The following is a 20,410-nucleotide window of genomic DNA, read 5'->3' on the forward strand; positions in this document are numbered from 1 at the left end:
CATTCCCGCTTCTCATTTCATCGGCGAGGTTCTAGACTCACAAATTATTTGAAGTAGTTGTTCTTGTCATATAGGAACAAACTGATTGAGTCCCTTGACAAAATTGGTAGCGAGCCACGATCAAAAAATAAGTTTCTCGACTTGGAGCCAGGCTATTTTGGTCTGCAGCTGTTCCTGTAAGCCAGTGACAATGCAGGTCTATGGAAATGGGAAGACGGATGCCATCATTTGACATAGGAGTAAAAGGTGGTCCTCCTGAGTACGTTTGCTTTCATTAGCCACACACTCGCTGTGCACTAGGTTATGGACTGACTGCTTTCCCAGTGACTGAGAGCGGGCTTAGAGGAGCTTAAGTTAACCTCCTAAGTATTATCACTTTTCCCATCACTGTTATCACTATCATAAATCCCAGCAGCTGGGCTCCAGACACCATACTCAGACCCTTCCGACACTCTCTAATTGCATTCTCTCAATACACCATAGGTCAGGGTGATTGTTATCCTTCCCATGTGAAGATGAGGAAAAGGAAGCCCAGAACCATCAAGTAACATGCAGAGTCAATCAGCCACCTAGGAGTTAGACCTAGAGGTTACAGCCCAAACCACTGGCTCTCCTGGGTGGATTATTAAAGTAAAGGAATTCCCCATGCTGCTTGGAGTTGAAGAGGAGGATCTAACATATATTATTATTACTCCTGGACCTCATTTGAGCATTTAGTTACAGCTTTTTTTTTTTTTAAATTTTATTTATTTATTTGACAGAGAGAGATCACAAGTAGATAGAGAGGCAGGCAGAGAGAGAGAGAGAGAGAGAGAGAGAGGGAAGCAGGCTCCCTGCTGAGCAGAGAGCCCGATGCGGGACTCGATCCCAGGACCCTGAGATCATGACCTGAGCCGAAGGCAGCGGCTTAACCCACTGAGCCACCCAGGCGCCCTAGTTACGGCTTTTTTAAAATCAAGCACATATCAAGGGCCACCTGGGTGGCTCAGTCGGTGAAGCATCTGCCTTTAGCTCTGGTCATGATCCCAGAGTCCTGCGATCGAGCCCTGCATCAGGCTCCCTGCTCAGTGGGGAGTCTGCTTCTCCCTCTCTCTCTCTGTCTCCCTCTCCCACTCCCCTGCTTGTGCTCTCCCTCTCTCAAATAAAATCTTAAAAAAAAAAATGAAGCACATAGCCAATAAGACTGTAGGATAAACTGTCCTAGGTGCCATGACAGACTTTTCTCTCCTGATGACTTGCTCTCTGCCGGGGTCGTGCTCTTGAGAGCCTGGGTGGGAAGGTAGTCATACAAGAAACCTGTGTTTTCGGGGCGCCTGGGTGGCTCAGTGGTTAAGCTGCTGCCTTCGGCTCAGGTCATGATCTCAGGGTCCTGGGATCTAGCCCCGCATCGGGCTCTCTGCTCAGCAGGGAGCCTGCTTCCTTCCCCTCTCTCTGCCTGCCTCTCTGCCTACTTGTGATCTCTCTCTGTCAAATAAATAAATAAATCTTTAAAAAAAAAAAAACAAACCTGTGTTTTCACGGAACCCTATAAAACAAGCTGTCCTTCACTTTGTAAATGATTCCTATCGTTTTGAAATAGAAAAGTAAAAAGTAAAGTACTTGGAGTGCTTTAATTTTCTATTTTGTCTAGGGCTTTTCTTTTACTTGTTGGCTTTGGTTGATGGGCACCTGTGAGTGCCTTAAGCACCTTTAAGAGATAACTCTACCCAGCACTGAGATAGATGAGTAGTTCTCAACTGCGAGCTCACGTTCCTCTCGGGCTACAAGTGTACGATATAGGAATTTCCTTTCATAAAGGTACGTTTCTCCCAAACAGGGAGACCCTGACATGTAGTGGCTGTGTAATAAGTGTTTCTGGAACTGAACTGAAGAAGGTAGCATACACGATGTTTTCATAATACTTTCTACGATATGCATACACTTCAATGTATGGGAATCCCTGCCTCCGTTCTTGGAGTTTTCTTAGTCCCCAAACTCTTTGGGGTTCCCATGCTAGGTTGATGGATTACTACACTGACATAAGCCTAGGCTTTGTCAGTTTTATGATGAAGAAGACACTTCTTATAAAACATCTCAGCATAGGGGCGCCTGGGTGGCTCAGTGGGTGAAAGCCTCTGCCTTCGGCTCAGGTCATGATCCCAGGGTCCTGGGATCAAGCCCCGCACCAGGCTCTCTGATAGGCAGGGAGCCTGCTTCCCCCTCTCTCTCTGCCTGCCTCTCTGCCTGCTTGTGATCTGTCAAATAAATAAATAAAAAATCTTTAAAAAAAAAAAACCAAAAACATCTCAGCATACATTTAGTTTTATCAACAACGAGGTGATTGACTCATTTGTCTGGAAAACACTGCTGTTCTCACGTGCGTCTTATACCACCCCCTCTTTTATGATCTGTCGGCTTGGATATTTGTGGTCAGCAGGTCAGAAACACCTGGCGCAGCAGGTGTGCAGGTGTGCTCCGCCTCCATCGCATGCCGGGTCTTCTTTGTTTTTATGTGTGCAATAATATTTAGCTGCTGTTAACCCTCTGAGAACATTACGCGAAGACATATTGTTCTCTAGGGAGTTATAAGTATGTTACTTTGTCACACTTCGGGAATGCCATTGGTATTTTCAAAGAGATTCTATTACCATGGATGAGCCAGCCCAGTACCCACTGTGTCTCCCTTTGCCTTTCCTCGTAAGAGTCTAATCCTGCGCGGAGCCACCACTTTTGCAGGGAATTGCTACTTTTTAAGAAAAATGACTTTATTAACTATGGCAAACAGTTAATGAAAACTCCCATGTTTAGAGCTATTACAAAACCTTAAAGCAAATACAGTCCTATAATTATCATTTAATAGAGTCTCTTTCTGCTAGCTCCTAGAAGTAATTACATATTGAAGTAATCCAAAAGGAGTAATCACATTCCACATCTTATTAATAGCCTACTGAGTTACCAAATTTCTCGGCTGAGACTGTTTTCCATAGAAAACATGAGATAATGGTTTATATCACGCTGAGTAAAAGCATCAGGTTTCTTTCTCCTTGAGTGTTTACTTCCATTATGCCATGTAAATAATCAGGATTGTGTTTGTCTAAACTCGGCATAAGCATTACGGATCTTTAGAAATATGAGGAGGGAAGCCATCTTAATACACCCGAGCCTTCTATTTCGTTTTCCTTTACTCATTCTGGAGCCCAGTTTAGCAGATGACTCAGGAGGCAGCCTATGAGTAGAACACTAGATGATTCTTCAACATTTAAGTCCATCTTGGGCTGTTAATTATCAAGAATGGTGCTGTTTGGGCACTATTTGGGCACCAGAGCTGACCTGCCCCAGTTTTGAGATGCATTTACTTTGAAAATAGCCTTATGGCATCTCTAAAAACACAAGAAATATGCAATGGTTGAGAAAAGGGCAAAAAAAAAAAAAAATACTAAGAATAACCCTTCCCATCTATCTGGATCTTCATTAATTTATAAAAACTTAGTCATGACCATTGTTTTACTTCATTCCTCAAATAGCCTCACAAGGTTTAGCATGAATATTTTTATCCCCATTTTCTGGATAGAGTATGAGACATTAGGACCTTCAGAGACTTGCCCAAGGTCACACTGCCCATCAGTGAAATAACGAACAAACTTGGGTTCTTGGAGGGTACCATCGGCTGTATACACTATACTATGAATATAAAGCTCATGTCTTTTCTAATTAATGCTTAAAAAAAAAAACAACTTTGTTTACCCTGTAGTCAAATAATAACTATCTTCAGAAGAGGAAAAACCTGAAATTCAATGTACCAATCTAAGGTTTCAAGGGAAAGTGAATAGGGGACACATTGTACTTCGGGTTCAATTTTAATCACAGCCATTATAATTGTAGTAACATATATTTGCGGAGAATTTTACGATTTTCTTCTACTACATACTTAATGCATATTCTCTATAGGAAAGTTAGAAAATACAAAGAAACAGAAATGTTAATACTAATTATAAAATAACTTGATAATATGCTATTCAGAAATAATCGGGCGCCTGGGTGGCTCAGTGGGTTAAGCCGCTGCCTTCGGCTCAGGTCATGGTCTCAGGGTCCTGGGATCGAGTCCCGCATCGGGCTCTCTGCTCAGCGGGGAGCCTGCTTCCCTCTCTCTCTCTCTCTCTCTCTCTGCCTGCCTCTCTGCCTACTTGTGATCTCTCTCTGCCAAATAAATAAATAAAATCTTTAAAAAAAAAAAAAAAAGAAATAATCACTGCTAGTTTTTATTTCTGTCCAGGCTTTTTCTTGGCATATATGTATATGATCTCTAAAAAAGGTCATCATAAAATTCATGTCCACTTTTTTCCCACCTAATACGTGATACACATTTACAAGCATCAATACGCTTATGTCAACATCTTCTAAATATCTTCCTAACTTCCACTGTAAAGGTGTCTGACCTAAACTGACCATTGTTTTCACACACCTTTGCAAATTTCTAATTAGTATTTTAGGATAAATTTCTAGAGCAGAATTATTGGATCAAAAGCTTTTGATACTTTTTTTTTTTTTTAAAGATTTTATTTATTTATTTGACAGAGAGAGATACAAGTAGGCAGAGAGGCAGGCAGAGAGAGTGAGAGGGAAGCAGGCTCCCTGCCGAGCAGAGAGCCCGATGCGGGACTCGATCCAGGACCCCGAGATCATGACCTGAGCCGAAGGCAGCAGCTTAAACCACCGAGCCACCCAGGCGCCCCAGCTTTTGATACTTAATTGACAAACTGCCCATCAGAAATATGTATACTACCAGAAATATTTATAATGAGTAAAATAGGTGGGGGTCTCATTTCTTCACATTCAAGCCAACTCTAGATGTTACTACTCTTTTTGTATCATTGACAACTTCCTAAGTTGAAATATAGTCACATTTTAAAATATCAATGCCTTTCATTATTAGTAAACCTGGGATTTTTAAAATAAGTATGGATCATTTATTTTCTGTTCTTTTTCTTTTGTAAATTGGCTATTCATGTTCTTTGCCCTTTTTTTGAATTTTGAATTATTGCCCAAATTTTGAATTTTGAATTTTTGAATTGTATATTCACCAATTTGCAATTGATTTGTAAAGTCTCTTCATCTTCTAATGTTATTAGCCTCGGACCTGTCATACCTACTGCATAGACCTTCTCAGTGTTTCCATGACCTTTCAGTTCTGGTTGGCTGTGTTTGTAATTATAGACGATGCACTTTGGTACCAGGTTTTCTCTGTTTAATATTATCTTTAGCAATGCTTTTCTCATCCAAAATTGATGTCAGTACTCACCTATATTTTCTTTCTTACACATCTCCCATTTCAACCGTTTGTTCATGTGAAATAAATATATAGCCCCCATTTGCGGGCCATTACCTAAATATCACTTAAGAAATAATCGGTCATTCCCATCTGCTTCATAACACTATCTTTATTATCATCTACCTTACATAGTACACTTGGCCCTTGAACAACACAGGTTTGAATGCATGGGTCCACTTACACGTGGATTTTTTTAAGAAACAGTACACTACTATAAATGTATTTTCTCTACCTTATGATTTTCTTAATAATATTTTCTTTTCTCCATCTTACTTTATTGTAGAAAAACAGTATATAATACATGTTATATACAATATAATTGTTAACTGACTGTTAATGTTATCAGTGAGGCTTCTGATCAACAGCACACTATTAGTTGTTAAGTTCTGGGAAGGTGAAAAGTTATAAGCAGATTTTCAACTGCATGGGGGGGGGTTGGCCTATTCCCCATATTGTTCAAGGGTCAATTATAATGGATTTTTTTTGGAATTTTAGTTTTTATAATTCTGTTTACTCTAGTGCTGGTATTATAATTTTCTTTACTATCATATACATTTATGTTAAAATCTGAGGGATGCTTTCTCCACATTATTTTCATTTTCTTACTCTTATTGCTCTTAAATTTTGGCTTTTTTGCTCCTCCAGGTAATTTTTAGAATTGTTTTCCAGGTGCCTGAGAAATATCTTTGTGAATTTTATTGCGTTTACCTTAAATTCATGGATTAATTTAAGAACAAAAAATTTTAAAATATTCTTTCCACCCAGAAGCATGATCTGACTTTCTACTGAATCAGTTCTCTTTTTATTGCCATCAGGGAAGTTTTGTAGTTTTCTTCTGTATTTTTCTTGTTAAGCTGATAGCTAGTAACTTTATATTTTGGATGCTGTTGTGAAGTTGATTTTTAAGTTATATTTTCTAAGTGAGTATTTTTAGGATAAACTATAGCTATTTTAATTAATTATTGGACATTGTTCTAAAGTGATGTAACTTCTCAACTAATTTTCCTGGATTTTGTAAGGACATAACTACGTAAAAACTAAGTCATGACAATTTGCCCTGTCTTTTTTAACATTTGGGGTTTTTTTGGGGTTTTTTTGTCTATTTGCATAGATTTGCACTTTAAAATATGTTAAGTAACAGCAATAATAATAGCCATTCTTACTTGTTACTTAGGAGTTTCTAGAGTTTCACCATTAAGCATAATATTGGTAGTAATATTAAAATTAAGAGTTGTGGTGTGTGTGTGTGTGTGTGTGTGTGTGTGTGTTAGGAAATTTCCTTTCCATTATTATTTTAATAAAAGAACTGATGTTCAGGGGCACCTGGGTGGCTCAGTCAGTTAAGTATCCAACTTTTAATCTCACTCAGGTCTTGATCGCAGGGTCATGAGTTCAAGCCCCATGTTGGGCTCCACACTGGGCGTGGAGCCTACTTAAAAAAAAAAAAAATAGGATGTTCAATTTTTATCACAATTTTTGGATTCTAACCAGAGGAGGGAGTGTGATTTTGTCCTTTGACCTAATGATTTGTTAAAGTAATTAAATTGAAATATCCTAATATTGAACCTCATATTTTTAAATTTCCAAACCTCTTCTTCCAAACAGTGATCATTTGATAAAATATAGAGGAAGAACGTGGGTCAGCGATTAATGCTTGGCGTTACTCTTTATCACTAGAAGGGGAACAATCCTAACATGAATATTTGACACATAATTAATCCTGTTACTGTTTTATTTTTTAAAAATTGTCAATTATTACATCAATCCTAACTCATATACTGAACTGCTGTTTTGAGAGAGGACAGTACCAAATTACTGGAAGGTGGGAACAGTTGGAACACATCCCAGGTTCTGAGAACCCCCATGTTGCACACTCTCCAATAGGCCATCTTGACTCAAGTTTGAGGCCTATCAGATCAGGGGGTTATGTAGCTCCAGAAACACTGCTTAATCATTTGAGCAACAGAGGATGGTTGCAGGAGCGTACGATAAGTTCTTACTTTAAAACCAACAACAATACTCTTAGGATTTTTCAAGTCAACAAATTGGCGGAGGAGCCCTTTGAACATTATGAAGCAGCTTCCCTATTTTGGTTGAACTTCTTCACCTACCCCTTGATGTTTCTTCTATATTTTGTGTCATTATGACTTCCATTAAAAACCAGGTAATTTCATAGATCCCTGGTTACAGTCTCTTCTTTCCATCTTCCACAGTCATGGGAAAATGAGCTGTTTTCATATACTTTGATCTGCCAGGAATGAACTCCTCCCACCTATTCCTCCTCTTTAAGGTCTCCCCATAAATACTGTCACTAAAGCGAAGCTTTGCAGGGTATCCCAGCCCCTCTTGAGTGCTTCCTCTTCTGAGGAAGGAACACCACATTCGTTTTTCTTCTTTTTTCTTATCTTGCATTCTAAACACTCATTCCCTGTTTGTCTCCTACTAGAACATGAGCTCTGTGGGGGCAGTGTCCCAGCACTTAAAATAGTGGCTTGACCAAATGTAAGGATTAGAATGAAAGAATGGCTGGGGAAATAGGTCATCATGCTTCAGAAAATTCAGGGATCTATTATTATTAGAGGAAAAATGACTATATTATGACATAAGCTTCAGGCTTAAAAAGACACCACCTTATAATCCCAGAATGTTCCGAGGAGTCAATAGCCCATAACCCACCTCTTCTTTCCATTAATTATTTATTATCTCACAAAGGTAAACTGGACATCTAGGGCTTGGATCCAGGAAGAGATGACCTTGAAAGGTGCTTATTTTGCACATATATTATCAAAGATGAGCCAAGTTGCAGATCAAATGAGCTCTACTACCTGATGCATTCAGAATTTACTTCACAGTGCTCAAAAAAATGCAAAAACCAGACCAAAACAACAACAAAAAGTGTGCATGAAAAGCAGATTTGGCTGAGTAAATTGGGACATCCAAGACACATTCACCCCATTAGACCAACTGGCACATAGCTTTTTTCCTCCTCCCCCACCTGCCTTTTTTTTTCTAAGTTTAGAACATTTTTTTTTTTTATGAGCAGCATCAGATAGCATCCAAATATGCTCCTGTTTTTTTTATTTTTATTTTTATTATTTAAAGATAGCCAAATAGATTTCTATGGAACTTTTTTTTCTTCCTCTTAATTGCTTCAATATGGAAGATGCTCTATTGGCAGATCAAAATGGCAGATGTCTTTTAATGTGCTGCCATTTTCTCTGTGTAAATAATTATGTTCCTTTTCTGCCTGAATTTCATTGCAGCAGTTTGCCCATTACAACACAGCTTATCTGGGAGCTCACTCCCTCCCCAGCCCAACAACAACAACAAAAAAGATAGGTCATTTTGGTGGAACAGACATATTCTTTCAGGGTTTCCTCTGGTCGCTGATTTAACTAACTCTTGGGATTTCTCAACGCACGAAAAGACCCTAAAAGTTTATATCCCACTGACTTCATTGGTAGTTTTCCTTGTCTTAAACCAAGAAATACTTAGGTAATATTTTTCTTTTTCCCTCCCTGTCACCGAGGAGAGAATTATTCTCATACAAAAATGGAGGAAGTGTTAATTTCAAGGGAAGTGGTTAATTACAACAAAGAAAAATCTATTAATACTGACCAACGGTGCACCCTTAGATATCTCATACACTCATACACATAGTTATTTCTAAGATGTTATTTATTATAACATCGTTTTGCTGATCCCTCAGTATCAAAGGTGTTAATTCAAGGATCGTGATGATCTCCTTTTAGTGTGCAGCTCCTTAATTCAGTTGCAAGACAGTATAGCCATGAGAGTCTTGGGTCAGACAATTTTCTTCATTAATATGTACACACGAGTTATTAAGGTCATCTCTGAGCATAAGTAATACCAAAAATATAATGCTACAAACTTGGCAAGTCTTATTTGAAATTTCTATTATTTCAGCCACTGAGATTGAAGATGGCAAAGATGGCATCAACAATTTCAATTAAGTTTTAAATAATCACAGATCTAAATGAGTGTAAAAAATCTAAATCACTAGGAGCACCTGGCTGGTTCAGTTGTTAGAGCATGTGACTTTCGATCTTGGGGTTGTGACTTCAAGTCCCACACTTACTTTAAAAAAATTAAATCTAAATAATTAAAATTTCCAGTGATGTCTTTTGTAATTGTCTAGCATATATACTTCTAAAAGTATTAAAGCATAAAACTCCATTGAGACTTCTGACACACATACTTCTGACACACATATATATGCATATACATAGTATGTGTGTCAGAAGATATATATATGGATATATATCTATATCTGTATATATACATATATATGTACATATATTACATATATATATTATATATAATATATATAATACATATATTACATATATATATATATATATATATACAGATATAGATATATATCCACTTACATCTCACATGCATGGATATGTTTTTTTCCATTATCCTGATAGAGCTATTGCCACATTTCTAGGGAAAATGGAGAGGGCCCAGAGGAAAGTAATCAAATAATGATTATTCTGCTAGCAACTGCATAACTGTCTTCAAGTGTGTGGGAACTATTTAAGTGGTAGATAGACCTACTTTGTCTCAAGTGTGAGCAGTAAGGGTACAGTAGGTAGATATGGGTCAGAAATGAACAAAATAAGAGCAAGGTTTAGCTTTAATTCTCCAGATGTTTAACAGTCTCCATCTGATCAGGTTGAAAAATGACAGAAGGACAAAGGAAACAGAGTGGCCAAATCAGGACATCTTAAGAGCTTTAGTGAAGTTACTGAGGGGACGGATTCCCTCACCTTAGGTCAAACCTTTCTCCTGACACCATGGTGAGACCACAATGTACTAAGTCTTTGCTGTAATGGTTTCTCTTTTTCAAATTTTTAACATGCAGGGTCTATGCCTGTATGATGCCCATTTTTCAAAATCTTGTATCAGCCAAAAAAACAGTATTTCCAGTGTTTTGCAAAGTCTTGTATCAGAGAAAAACAACAACAACAACAAACCACTGCTTTCAGCATAGGGAAGATGGCACCTAGTGTGGTCTATCAATCGAGGACTAGTTACCCATCATAATTTCCCCTTTTTTTAAAAAAATATTTTATTTATTTGACAGAGAGAAATCACAACTAGTCAGAGAGGCAGGCAGAGAGAGAGGAGGAAGCAGGCTCCCCGCGGAGCAGAGAGCCCGATGCGGTGCTCGATCCCAGGACCCTGGGATCATGACCTGAGCCGAAGGCAGAGGCTTTAACCCACTGAGCCACCCAGGCGCCCCTATAATTTCCCTTTTTAATGTCAGTTGTATGTGTACCTCCAATGGACTACATCATCATCATAATCCTATGTTTGCATCCCCACACTGGTACCATGGAGACCATCATTATCAGGTACCTTTACATTTTATTGGTGTAATGACAAAGTATGCAGGTAAAAACAGCATGTGATTAGAGAGTCCAGGTTATAGACATGGAAATTTGAATCTGAATATATTTTCCATTAATAGAGACACTACAATTTGTGCATGACATATACTAGTAATTAATGACCCCATTTGCAAGGTTTTGCCTAAGCGGGGGGAAATGAAACTGGTTGCGTGTCTGTGGCCCAGGATGGGAACACTGGGTGTCAGGATGAAATAGTGAGGTGCCTGAAAAACATTTTCTTGCCATGGGAAATACCGTGCCCAGGACTGAGAAGCGTGAACTGTGTTCGTACCTCTGGATGATGAGCCCTTCTGTGGAGGCAGTTGTATTCCAAGCTGCGATGACATTTCCAGGAATTCACTTTCCTCTCTCTGCCAATAGGTTTCTCTTCCTCATTAGTTTATTGCTGAAAGAGGATCGCTTCCAGGAAAGAATTAATATTTACTGAGCATCTCCAACAGTCTGTCGCTGTGTTGAGTACCTTTATGAATGGAATTATTTTAACATTGAAAATGATTAGTTTCCTGGGTGAGAATGGAGAAATAGGACATTTACTTAATAAGACTAAAATCAGGCAATTAATATGTAGACGGCACAAGATTCAAACCCAGACCTCTTTGACCCCGAATACTAAGAGATTTGCTCTTTGGATGTTTTATAAAGGAGAAGGATCTGCGAAATCTCTTGCTGGACATTTCAACATTGAGAACAAATGCCTTATTCTCCTCATCGTGTGAACCACGGTGCCAGTTTGACACTCCCCTGAAAATGTGTCCACCTGGAACCTGTTTTTACCCATGGGCCACCCTAAACCTGAGGAATGTGTATGTCCAAAGTGAGGGGACCCTCTCAAAAACAGATAGGCAGTGGTTGCTAATTTGGATGACAGAAAGTCTGTAGTCAAATTTAGGATGCACAACTGATTTCCAGAATAGTGGTTTTTGTTATTATGGCTAGTTAGTTTTTCAATTTGTTTTTCTAGATGTGTCTTCAATGAAGTTCCTGCCCATAGTGGTGGCTTTTTTGGTTAGTAGATCAGTGATCAGAATGGACCACAAAAAAGACCATCACAGGATGCAGCACTGACTCCTGTAAAATGCCCATCCCCCCCCCCCCCCAAAAAAAAAGCTCAGTCTCTTCTTGGTACTGAGCCATTTGGATCTAGAGGGGAAATACTTTACTCATTCAAACAGTATCGAACACCAAAGTGCCAAGCCGGGCTGGTTAGTCACGTTTCTAGCCTACACATCTGTCTACCGTTCTCTCGTTCACCAGCTCCGGAGGATGTCAGTACTGGGTGTAAAGTTTTCTCTAGTAGAAGGATTTCCATGAGCCCTGGGAGAACCATGACTTTTATTATGTTATTTGATTCCTGGGAGGCACGCTTGATAGCAACCGGTGTCCTCATTTTAAAGATGAATACGTGAGGCTCTAGACAGGAGAAATGACTCATTTTAAAGCGTGCAGTTAGTGTATGCCCAAGAAGAGACACTCAGTCCATTTCTTTCCCACCTTTTAAATTCATCTTAAAATTCATATGTGAAACATGTTTGGCTAGAGGAACTTTTTAAAAAATTCTCAAGATTCTACAGGTCTGTTGCTCAGAGACTGTAAATGGTTCGTGCATCTGGGTATTCCGATGAGCTCTTCTGTAACAGTTTGAATGTGTCTGAGGGGACTTGCTGGTTCGGAATATGAGACATCCTGCATTCACAGCTCGTGTCCTGCTCAGATCCATGTTTCAGTTACTGTCATGTGTAAGCCGGCGTGCTGTGATCTGCGGGTCCAGTTTTTTGTGGATGGCACCCTGAAGAATAGACTTGAATTTGTGCCTTCTACATGTTTACAGAAACAAACGGTCAGCTTACATGTCCTCCAACCCAACACCCTGGGTAACAGGGTGTGACCCAATAGATAAACTAAATAAATGATCCGTTGGGGATCATATCAGAGAAGTGTATTTGACCAGGCTATTTAAGTAATTTGCTCTTCCTCTTTGATTTTTACTTTTCACTTTTATTCATAGTGACATTAGTGACATCTCATATCATTAAAACAGGAAAGATATTGTCACTTATAATTTATGAAAAACTTATCAATTCAAAAAATGTATGAGATGGGAAAAATAACATATTTTGAAATAATTTATTATAGATATGTAATTTTTTTTTTTTTTTTTTTTTGTAATTCGTAGGCATAAAACAATGGTATAGGCTGGAATAGGAGAGAACAGTCAGGAAACTGAATTTTCAGTAACAGTCTCTTTGGCCATTTTTTTAATCTTTTTTCATGACTTTCCATAGTACGTATAATTTTTTCCAGTGACAAGAACAATTATGCCAGTCATACAATATTCAGAAATACGGAAATGAGATTTAGGCATTCAGCCTTGTTTTGTTTGAGGTGTTGGCGATGAAGGGCAGGGAATCTGTCATTATACAGCTTGGCAAAGACCAGTGCATACATACACCTTACCTTCTGCAGTAATCAGAGTATCTGCTCATCTCTAAATCAGACTGAATACATTTCCCTTCGCCTAAAATATATCAATTTAATTTAGAGACTCTAAGATATTTCTTCCTATGACAAGAGCTAATTCAGGGTACTGTCAGTCCATTCAAAACCTGATAGCTATTGGGCGATCATGTTGGTCATAACATTCATATTGCTGTAAGTTACTGATTGTAATCACAAACAGAGGCAAACCATATTGAGGATCTCTGGGGGGTGTGTGTGTGTGTGCGTGTGTGTGTGTGTGTATAATTAGATAGAACATACTCAAAACTTCCTCTGTTACGTAATTTTCCCCCAGAGCATACAGCCTGCGAAAAAATACTGTTGGTTGGTACAGATCTTCAGAAAACATGCTGAGGAAGTAGTTGGGGGGCTTAGGTGACAAAAGATTGAGAAATATGTGGAAAGCAACATCTGAAATTTTGGTTAAATCTTTCCCAGAATACAGTTAGGCCATTTGTTCAAAAAATATTTATTGAATGTCTATTGCATGTCCAACACTAGAGATTGAAATGAATCCCCTAGCCTCCGAAGTTCACACTCCAGGTGAGGTCAAAGTGGGTATTTCAACAGGAGATGATGGGGGAGGTCTAGAAAGGCCTCCCTGATGTGATAACTTTTGGATAATATAAAAATATATTAATTTAGAGGTTTGAGGAGTTTACCTCTCATGCCATGAGGAAGAGCTTCCTGGTGCCATAGGGCAGGGGCTAGAAAGGCATGTGTGAAGTGTGATATGCTTGGGAAGCAGAAGAAAGTTCTGCATGTCAGGCTGGACTGGGACATGTGGAACAGATGGGATGTGACCCTGAAGGCAAAGTCAAGTCTTCAGATGAAGGAAAAATCCAGTGATTCACTGTGTAGAGGTGGGCAATGTTGTGTGGACCACAAAGAGAACTTGGAATTATTCTGGGCAGGAGGCACGACATGTTTAACCAGGTGGTGGATGGTGCTTGAATTTCAAAGAAACTATAAATCTGCTACCGGTTTTATAAAATATTTTTCTCTTTAAAGATAAATATTTTTCTTTAGGGCTCGCAAGTGGGTTTACAGTTTGGGCAAGGTTTGAGTGTGGACTGGAAATCTCTTAAACACACACACATATACACCACACACACAGAAACTGGCCAAAGATTTGTCATGAAGTAGGAAAGCACAACCATGAAAAATATGTTTTCTGTTTGTTTTTTTCTCACTGTCACTTATATATTTAATTATCTGCCATACTCACATAGGGCATGTGGTCCAAGCCCACACTTCATTGTGGTTATCTGATGAAGGTGACACCCAAACAGAAAACAGTGTGGTGAGCTTCCCAGTGGGGGTCTTTGTATCTACGAAATAAAAAAGAGCCAATTTGTAAACTTGGTCCCAAAATACGGAGACACTATTCTGCAATGCCAGGTGACTATGGCTTCCGCAAATACGTAGATTAAAGATTCTTGTTGTTGACCTTGGTGACCGGAAAGCGCACCCCCTCCTCTGCCAAGCCGAATGCACGGATATTCATGCTGTGATTCCGGGGCCCGCTCTGAGAGGAAATGTCTCTGCTCTCCCAACAGACAACACCGCAGGGGTGTACGCCCGGCGTGGAGGCTTCAGTCGGCAGAAGCAGGATCTGTACCTCCTGCCCATCGTGATCAGCGATGGTGGAATCCCACCCATGAGTAGCACCAACACCCTCACCATCAAGGTGTGTGGGTGTGACGTGCACGGCGCACTGCTGTCCTGCAATGCCGAGGCCTACATCCTGAACGCCGGCCTGAGCACGGGCGCACTGATCGCCATCCTCGCCTGCATCGTCATTCTCCTGGGTAAGGGGGCTCCGCTGGCACCTGCGGGAAGGGTTTGGCAATCGGATGCCCATCCCTGAAACGTGTAATTTCTGGAGTGCGGGCTGATTATCCTGGATATGCCGTATCCCGTGGCTACCGCTGGGGACAAGGCAGATGTAGGGCCTGCTCTGGTGCACTTTATGGTTCTGGAGCGACGGGGGGGGGGGGGGGGGGGGGGAGCATTCTGAGCAGAGTCGGGGGACGCTTATGATGAGCACATTGCCGATGTCGTGGGACTGCAGAGCAGCAGCCGTCTGGGGGTGTTGCAGGCGGACATCTGACAAGGTTTTGCAGAAGAGGAAATTACGCAGAGGGCGGGTGTACGAGCAACAGTTTGCCTTAGAAGAGGAAAGAGAAGAGTTAGAAAGAGAAGGAATAATCATGAGGCCAAAGACATGGCATGAAGGACTCAAGGAACTGGCTGGAGGTTGGCCTGGCCAGGCTGGAACTTGACTCCTCCTCTGATTAGCAAATACAATGTCTGGTTGCGAGCCTCAGCTTATGGGGACCCGTAGGAGGCTTTTCCTACACTTACATCTCATCTCTGTAAGAACGGCAGTGTGCTCATGCTGGTAACACTTACCACTGCTGAGCTTCAGGAAGAGATCCCGTAGGAGAAAAATCAGCTTTCAAACCCAAGGATTTCTGACATCAAATTTATGCTTGTCCCATGATGTTTGGTTCTCCATTGAATGAGTTGAGAGTGCCCAGCTGCAAAGGGAAGAGCCCGTGAGTTTAGGTCAACCAAGAATTCTTGAGAATTATCTGGGTACCAGAGCACTGTGTCCAGCCCTGGGGGAGAAAGGGAGCTCTCATTCTTGCATCTCCCAGTGATGGTGGACCCAGAGGGGCTCTCAGAGGGGCTCTCTGGGGTGGACCCCAGAGGGGCTTGCCAGATTCAGGCACAAACAAGTTTTTCTTTAGTCTAGACAAAGTAAAATGTGGGAGGGTGTTCTCATGGAATATTGTAGAAGCCTCTCGTGGGGAGATGGAGGATGAAGAATTAAGCAGTGTCTCAGCTTTCCTTTTAAGTGTGATTCTGCCCACTCATGCTAGGTTGCCTGAGTGTCCTGGAATTGCCTCTCTCAAGGGGGAGATGGAGCTGCTTCCTCTGGGGTTCAGCAGATGCTACCTTCCTGTGTTTAAATAAATAGAGGAGATTTGTCTCCTGGGGGTCATTATAAACTTCCCTTCTTCTCTACAGTGATTTGAAGAGAATCCAACCACAGTTATGATAAGATTTCTTATTAAGGCAGAGTAGGATCACTGCTCCTCCCCACCCCCACAAACCCGCAGCCCTCTGGGCAGGGACGAGCATCCCTTCCCAGGGAAAGGTAGGACCTGAGGTCTCCGAACACCCTAATTTGTAAGTTTGGAGAAACAGCTGTCTTCCCTTGGAAAAAGAAACCAACATAAGCCATTTTTAAGAGGCTGCAAACCAGTCTATTTAGAATCTTCCTAATTCTTAGAAGGATGGCTTCCAAATAATGTCAGATTCATTTGTAAAGAGCTCAAAATAGTTCCAACTTGCCGGCTTGTTTGGATATCGTATTTTCCTGGCAGCGTTTTGCAGAGGAAGAGTCAGGTGCAGGGCGGCTTTACACATCTTTGGGGATTCCAGGTAACACTCTCATTTCGTAGACTTGCAGACTGGTACCTGGTCTGAGCACGTGCATATCATGCCTTACGGTAAGCCGAGTCCTCCTCGGCAACAGTGGGGGGAAACCAAGGAATACTGGGCTTAACCTGTGCTCACTTTCTTGTGCTTTCCTTATAGTCATCGTAGTGTTGTTTGTGACCCTGAGAAGGCAAAAGAAAGAACCACTCATCGTCTTTGAGGAAGAAGATGTCCGTGAGAACATCATTACCTATGATGACGAAGGAGGTGGGGAAGAAGACACAGAAGCCTTTGACATCGCCACCCTCCAGAATCCAGATGGGATCAATGGATTTATCCCTCGCAAAGACATAAAACCCGAGTATCAGTACATGCCTAGACCTGGGCTCCGGCCAGCACCCAACAGCGTGGACGTGGATGACTTCATCAACACGAGAATCCAGGAGGCAGATAACGACCCGACTGCCCCTCCTTATGATTCCATCCAAATCTATGGTTACGAAGGCAGGGGCTCAGTGGCTGGGTCCTTGAGCTCCTTAGAATCAGCCACCACAGATTCAGACTTGGACTATGACTACCTACAGAACTGGGGACCTCGTTTTAAGAAACTAGCAGACTTGTACGGTTCCAAAGACACTTTTGATGACGACTCTTAACAATAATGATACAAATTTGGCCTTAAGAACTGTGTCTGGCGTTCTGAAGAATCTAGAAGATATGTAAACAGGTATTTTTTTAAATCAAGGAAAGGCTCATTTAAAACAAGCAAAGTTTTACAGAGAGGATACGTTTAATAAACTGCAAGGACATCAAAGTGGTAAATACTGTGAAGTACCTTTTCTCGCAAAAAGGCAAATATTGAAGTTGTTTATCAACTTCTCTAAAGAAAACCACTTGGCGTACAAAATATTTAAGTGAAGGAGAAGTCTAACATGAACTTACAATGAAGGGAAATTGTTTATGTGTTATGAACATCTAAGTCTTTCTTTCTTCTTCTTTTTTTTTTTTTTACTTGTCAAAGAAGCTTCCACAAAATTAGAAAGGACAACAGTTCTGAGCTGTAATTTCGCCTTAAACTATGGACACTCTATATGTAGTGCATTTTTAAACTTGAAATATATAATATTCAGCCAGCTTAAACCCATACAATGTATGTACAATACAATGTACAATTATGTCTCTTGAGCATCAATCTTGTTACTGCTGATTCTTGTAAATCTTTTTGCTTCTACTTTCATCTTAAACTAATACGTGCCAGATATAACTGTCTTGTTTCAGTGAGAGGCTCCCTATTTCTATGCCATTTTTAATGTATCTATTTGTACAATTTTAAAGTTCTTATTTTAGTATACATACAAATATCAGTATTCTGACATGTAAGAAATGTTACGGCATCACACTTATATTTTATGAACATTGTACTGTTGCTTTAATATGAGCTTCAATATAAGAAGCAACCTTTGAAATAAAAACAGATTCTTTTTTAATTCTGGGTTTCATTCTTAACATTGAAAAATTTAAGTATTTCTAATGACCCATTTATATTTCTAATTTAAGATAATTGTGATCTTTTCATAACCCTATTTATGAGCTGTTGTAGTCTGCTGCTTTTATGGTTTATTTAAAATCAAATCTATTTTGCAATTTTTTTTTTTCAGACGAGATTCTGTAATACCATGTAAAGCTTTCTTGTACATTCTCTGTTAGCTTCCTTGCTTTCCTCCACATACATCTTCTGAAAAAGAAGGATGCTAAAGATCTAGGTCAGTCTCTGATTTTGCAATACGTGGTATATAATAGGCGTTTATCTTGCCTATCAGTAATTCAGTGGCTATAAGAGAGGAATCCATGAGGGACCGAACTGATCGGAACTCGAAACTCCCAAGATACGGGTTTTATGCCCCACACTGAGCATTTGGTAGTTGAGGGAGTGAAGAGTCAAAAATATAAATCCAGTCAGACATCTGATGTTATTCTATTTTTCCCTACTTTGATTTTGCCAGGCTATGAAAATGACTTTGACACTTGAAACTGCTTATTTTTTCTCCTATGAATGTAACTTGTCATAAAATAATGTGGCATTTTAAATTTTGATAAAAAAAAGAGCAATTCATTTCCAAATCTTTATTTTAAAATATGCTTTGGGCAATCAGCTCAGAACGAAGGCAGGGACCATGGTGGATTCTGAAGGTCAGTTCCAGTATGCTTACTATCTCCGGAAGTCCCATCTAGCTGCCTGGGAATGGGACTTCCATGAAAGACATTTCACCTGTTCAGCTGGGCCAAAGGTCAAAATGTAGCAATACTCGGGGAAAGATGACACAAAGTCATGCTACAAGTGTTTTCCCTCTTTCCCCTAGACACAGGGCACATGCTTTCTCCTGGATTGCAGACAATTTTTAGATTTCTCTCTTCTTTTGAAACTTTATTGTGAAAGTTTGTTTCAAGCATTTCCTAATTCCCTGCTACATCCTATTTTTTAATGACTCAGTGAAAATGCGTAAAAAGAGAAATGTTTTTATGAAGTGCTCACTTTCATTTTCCTTTGCATTTAAATCAAATTGTCTGAACCCTTCAGTGGAATAAATTCTGTGGACAATGTCACTTTGGAATCTTTCATTTCAATGAAGGATTGCACATTCTCAATACTTTCGTAATTGCAGGTTTTGTTCATTTTTTTATATAGTTTTTGTAACCCAAAGAATATTTTGCTAGATTTGCACAGATCTCCAATTGAATTTGAAATAAAGAAATAATTCAGAAGGAATATGAATAGCACTTAAACAAGAATACAGCTGTAAGTAACCCCATCACCACAGATGATCCTTTTTGTCTAGGAATGTATTTAGATTAGATTTGACAACTACGTTTTTACATTTTTATGTTTAAGTTAAAAAAAAAAGGTTGTCTAATTTTCAACAATTAAAAAACTTGTTTTCCTCTTTTTTTTTTTCCTTTTTATCTTCTCTTTTTTACTTTAAGCCTCTATTGTTTGTAGAACCCTCTTAGAAGCTTGGAAATAAAATGTCTTTCCCAACTAGTGGAGTCCTCTTTCATTTGGAACATATTGCCTTAAAAGTAATCTTCATTTAAGTGGTTCTTCCTTATTTCGATATAGAGTAATTACTGCTTTATGACATCGATTCAGCTAAAGAAGGAACACTGCTCTGTTCTTCTTATCCTTGAGTAATGGCTTTGTTTACATTCATCATCCATCCATCCATTCATTCAAACATCCATATCTCACTTGGTAGACCCCGCTAGTGACTTTGGGATGCCCAAAGAATTTTGCTACTTTCCTTGATAACTTTTGGTCTTCCCAACCCTGCTCCAAAGTATCTATCCTGTTGTCTTGTAATCACTATCCATCTCTGCACCCACCCACCTTCCCAGACAGTGCAACAGGATACCTTCTCTCCCTGAAGGCTGCGGGAACAAAATACATATGAGATATAACGGGAGATGGTAAGATGCTGAGGAGAGTAGGCCAGTTGCAGCAGTTTTGGACAGATCTTGCATTATATCTCATAGGCCAGTGTCCTGGGGATGGTGGAGAGGATAAGAGACAGATGATCTACATGGCTTGGAGAAACTTACTAATGATATACATTCACGGTGCCCAGAGAGTATCACTCTGTACAGCAGGTGGGATCTGGTCCAAAATATTTTCAGTTGTTCCCAGGTAATTGTGAGTATAATTCACCTCTTTTTGAGA

General features: G+C 39.8%; 1 protein-coding gene across 1 annotated transcript in view; it reads left to right on the plus strand.

Moving 5' to 3' along the window:
- Window positions 1-19,735, plus strand: part of CDH11 (cadherin 11) — a 150,648-nt gene extending 130,913 nt beyond the window's left edge. The window contains exons 12-13 of the mRNA XM_045989064.1: window positions 14,805-15,056; window positions 16,855-19,735. Coding sequence (XP_045845020.1) covers window positions 14,805-15,056; window positions 16,855-17,351 — 749 coding nt within the window. The 3' untranslated portion in view covers window positions 17,352-19,735. The remainder of the gene's footprint in view (window positions 1-14,804; window positions 15,057-16,854) is intronic.
- Window positions 19,736-20,410: the final 675 nt, after the last annotated feature.

The sequence above is a fragment of the Meles meles genome, chromosome 19 (genome assembly GCF_922984935.1).
Source record: "Meles meles chromosome 19, mMelMel3.1 paternal haplotype, whole genome shotgun sequence".
NCBI classification, from domain to species: Eukaryota; Metazoa; Chordata; class Mammalia; order Carnivora; family Mustelidae; genus Meles; species Meles meles.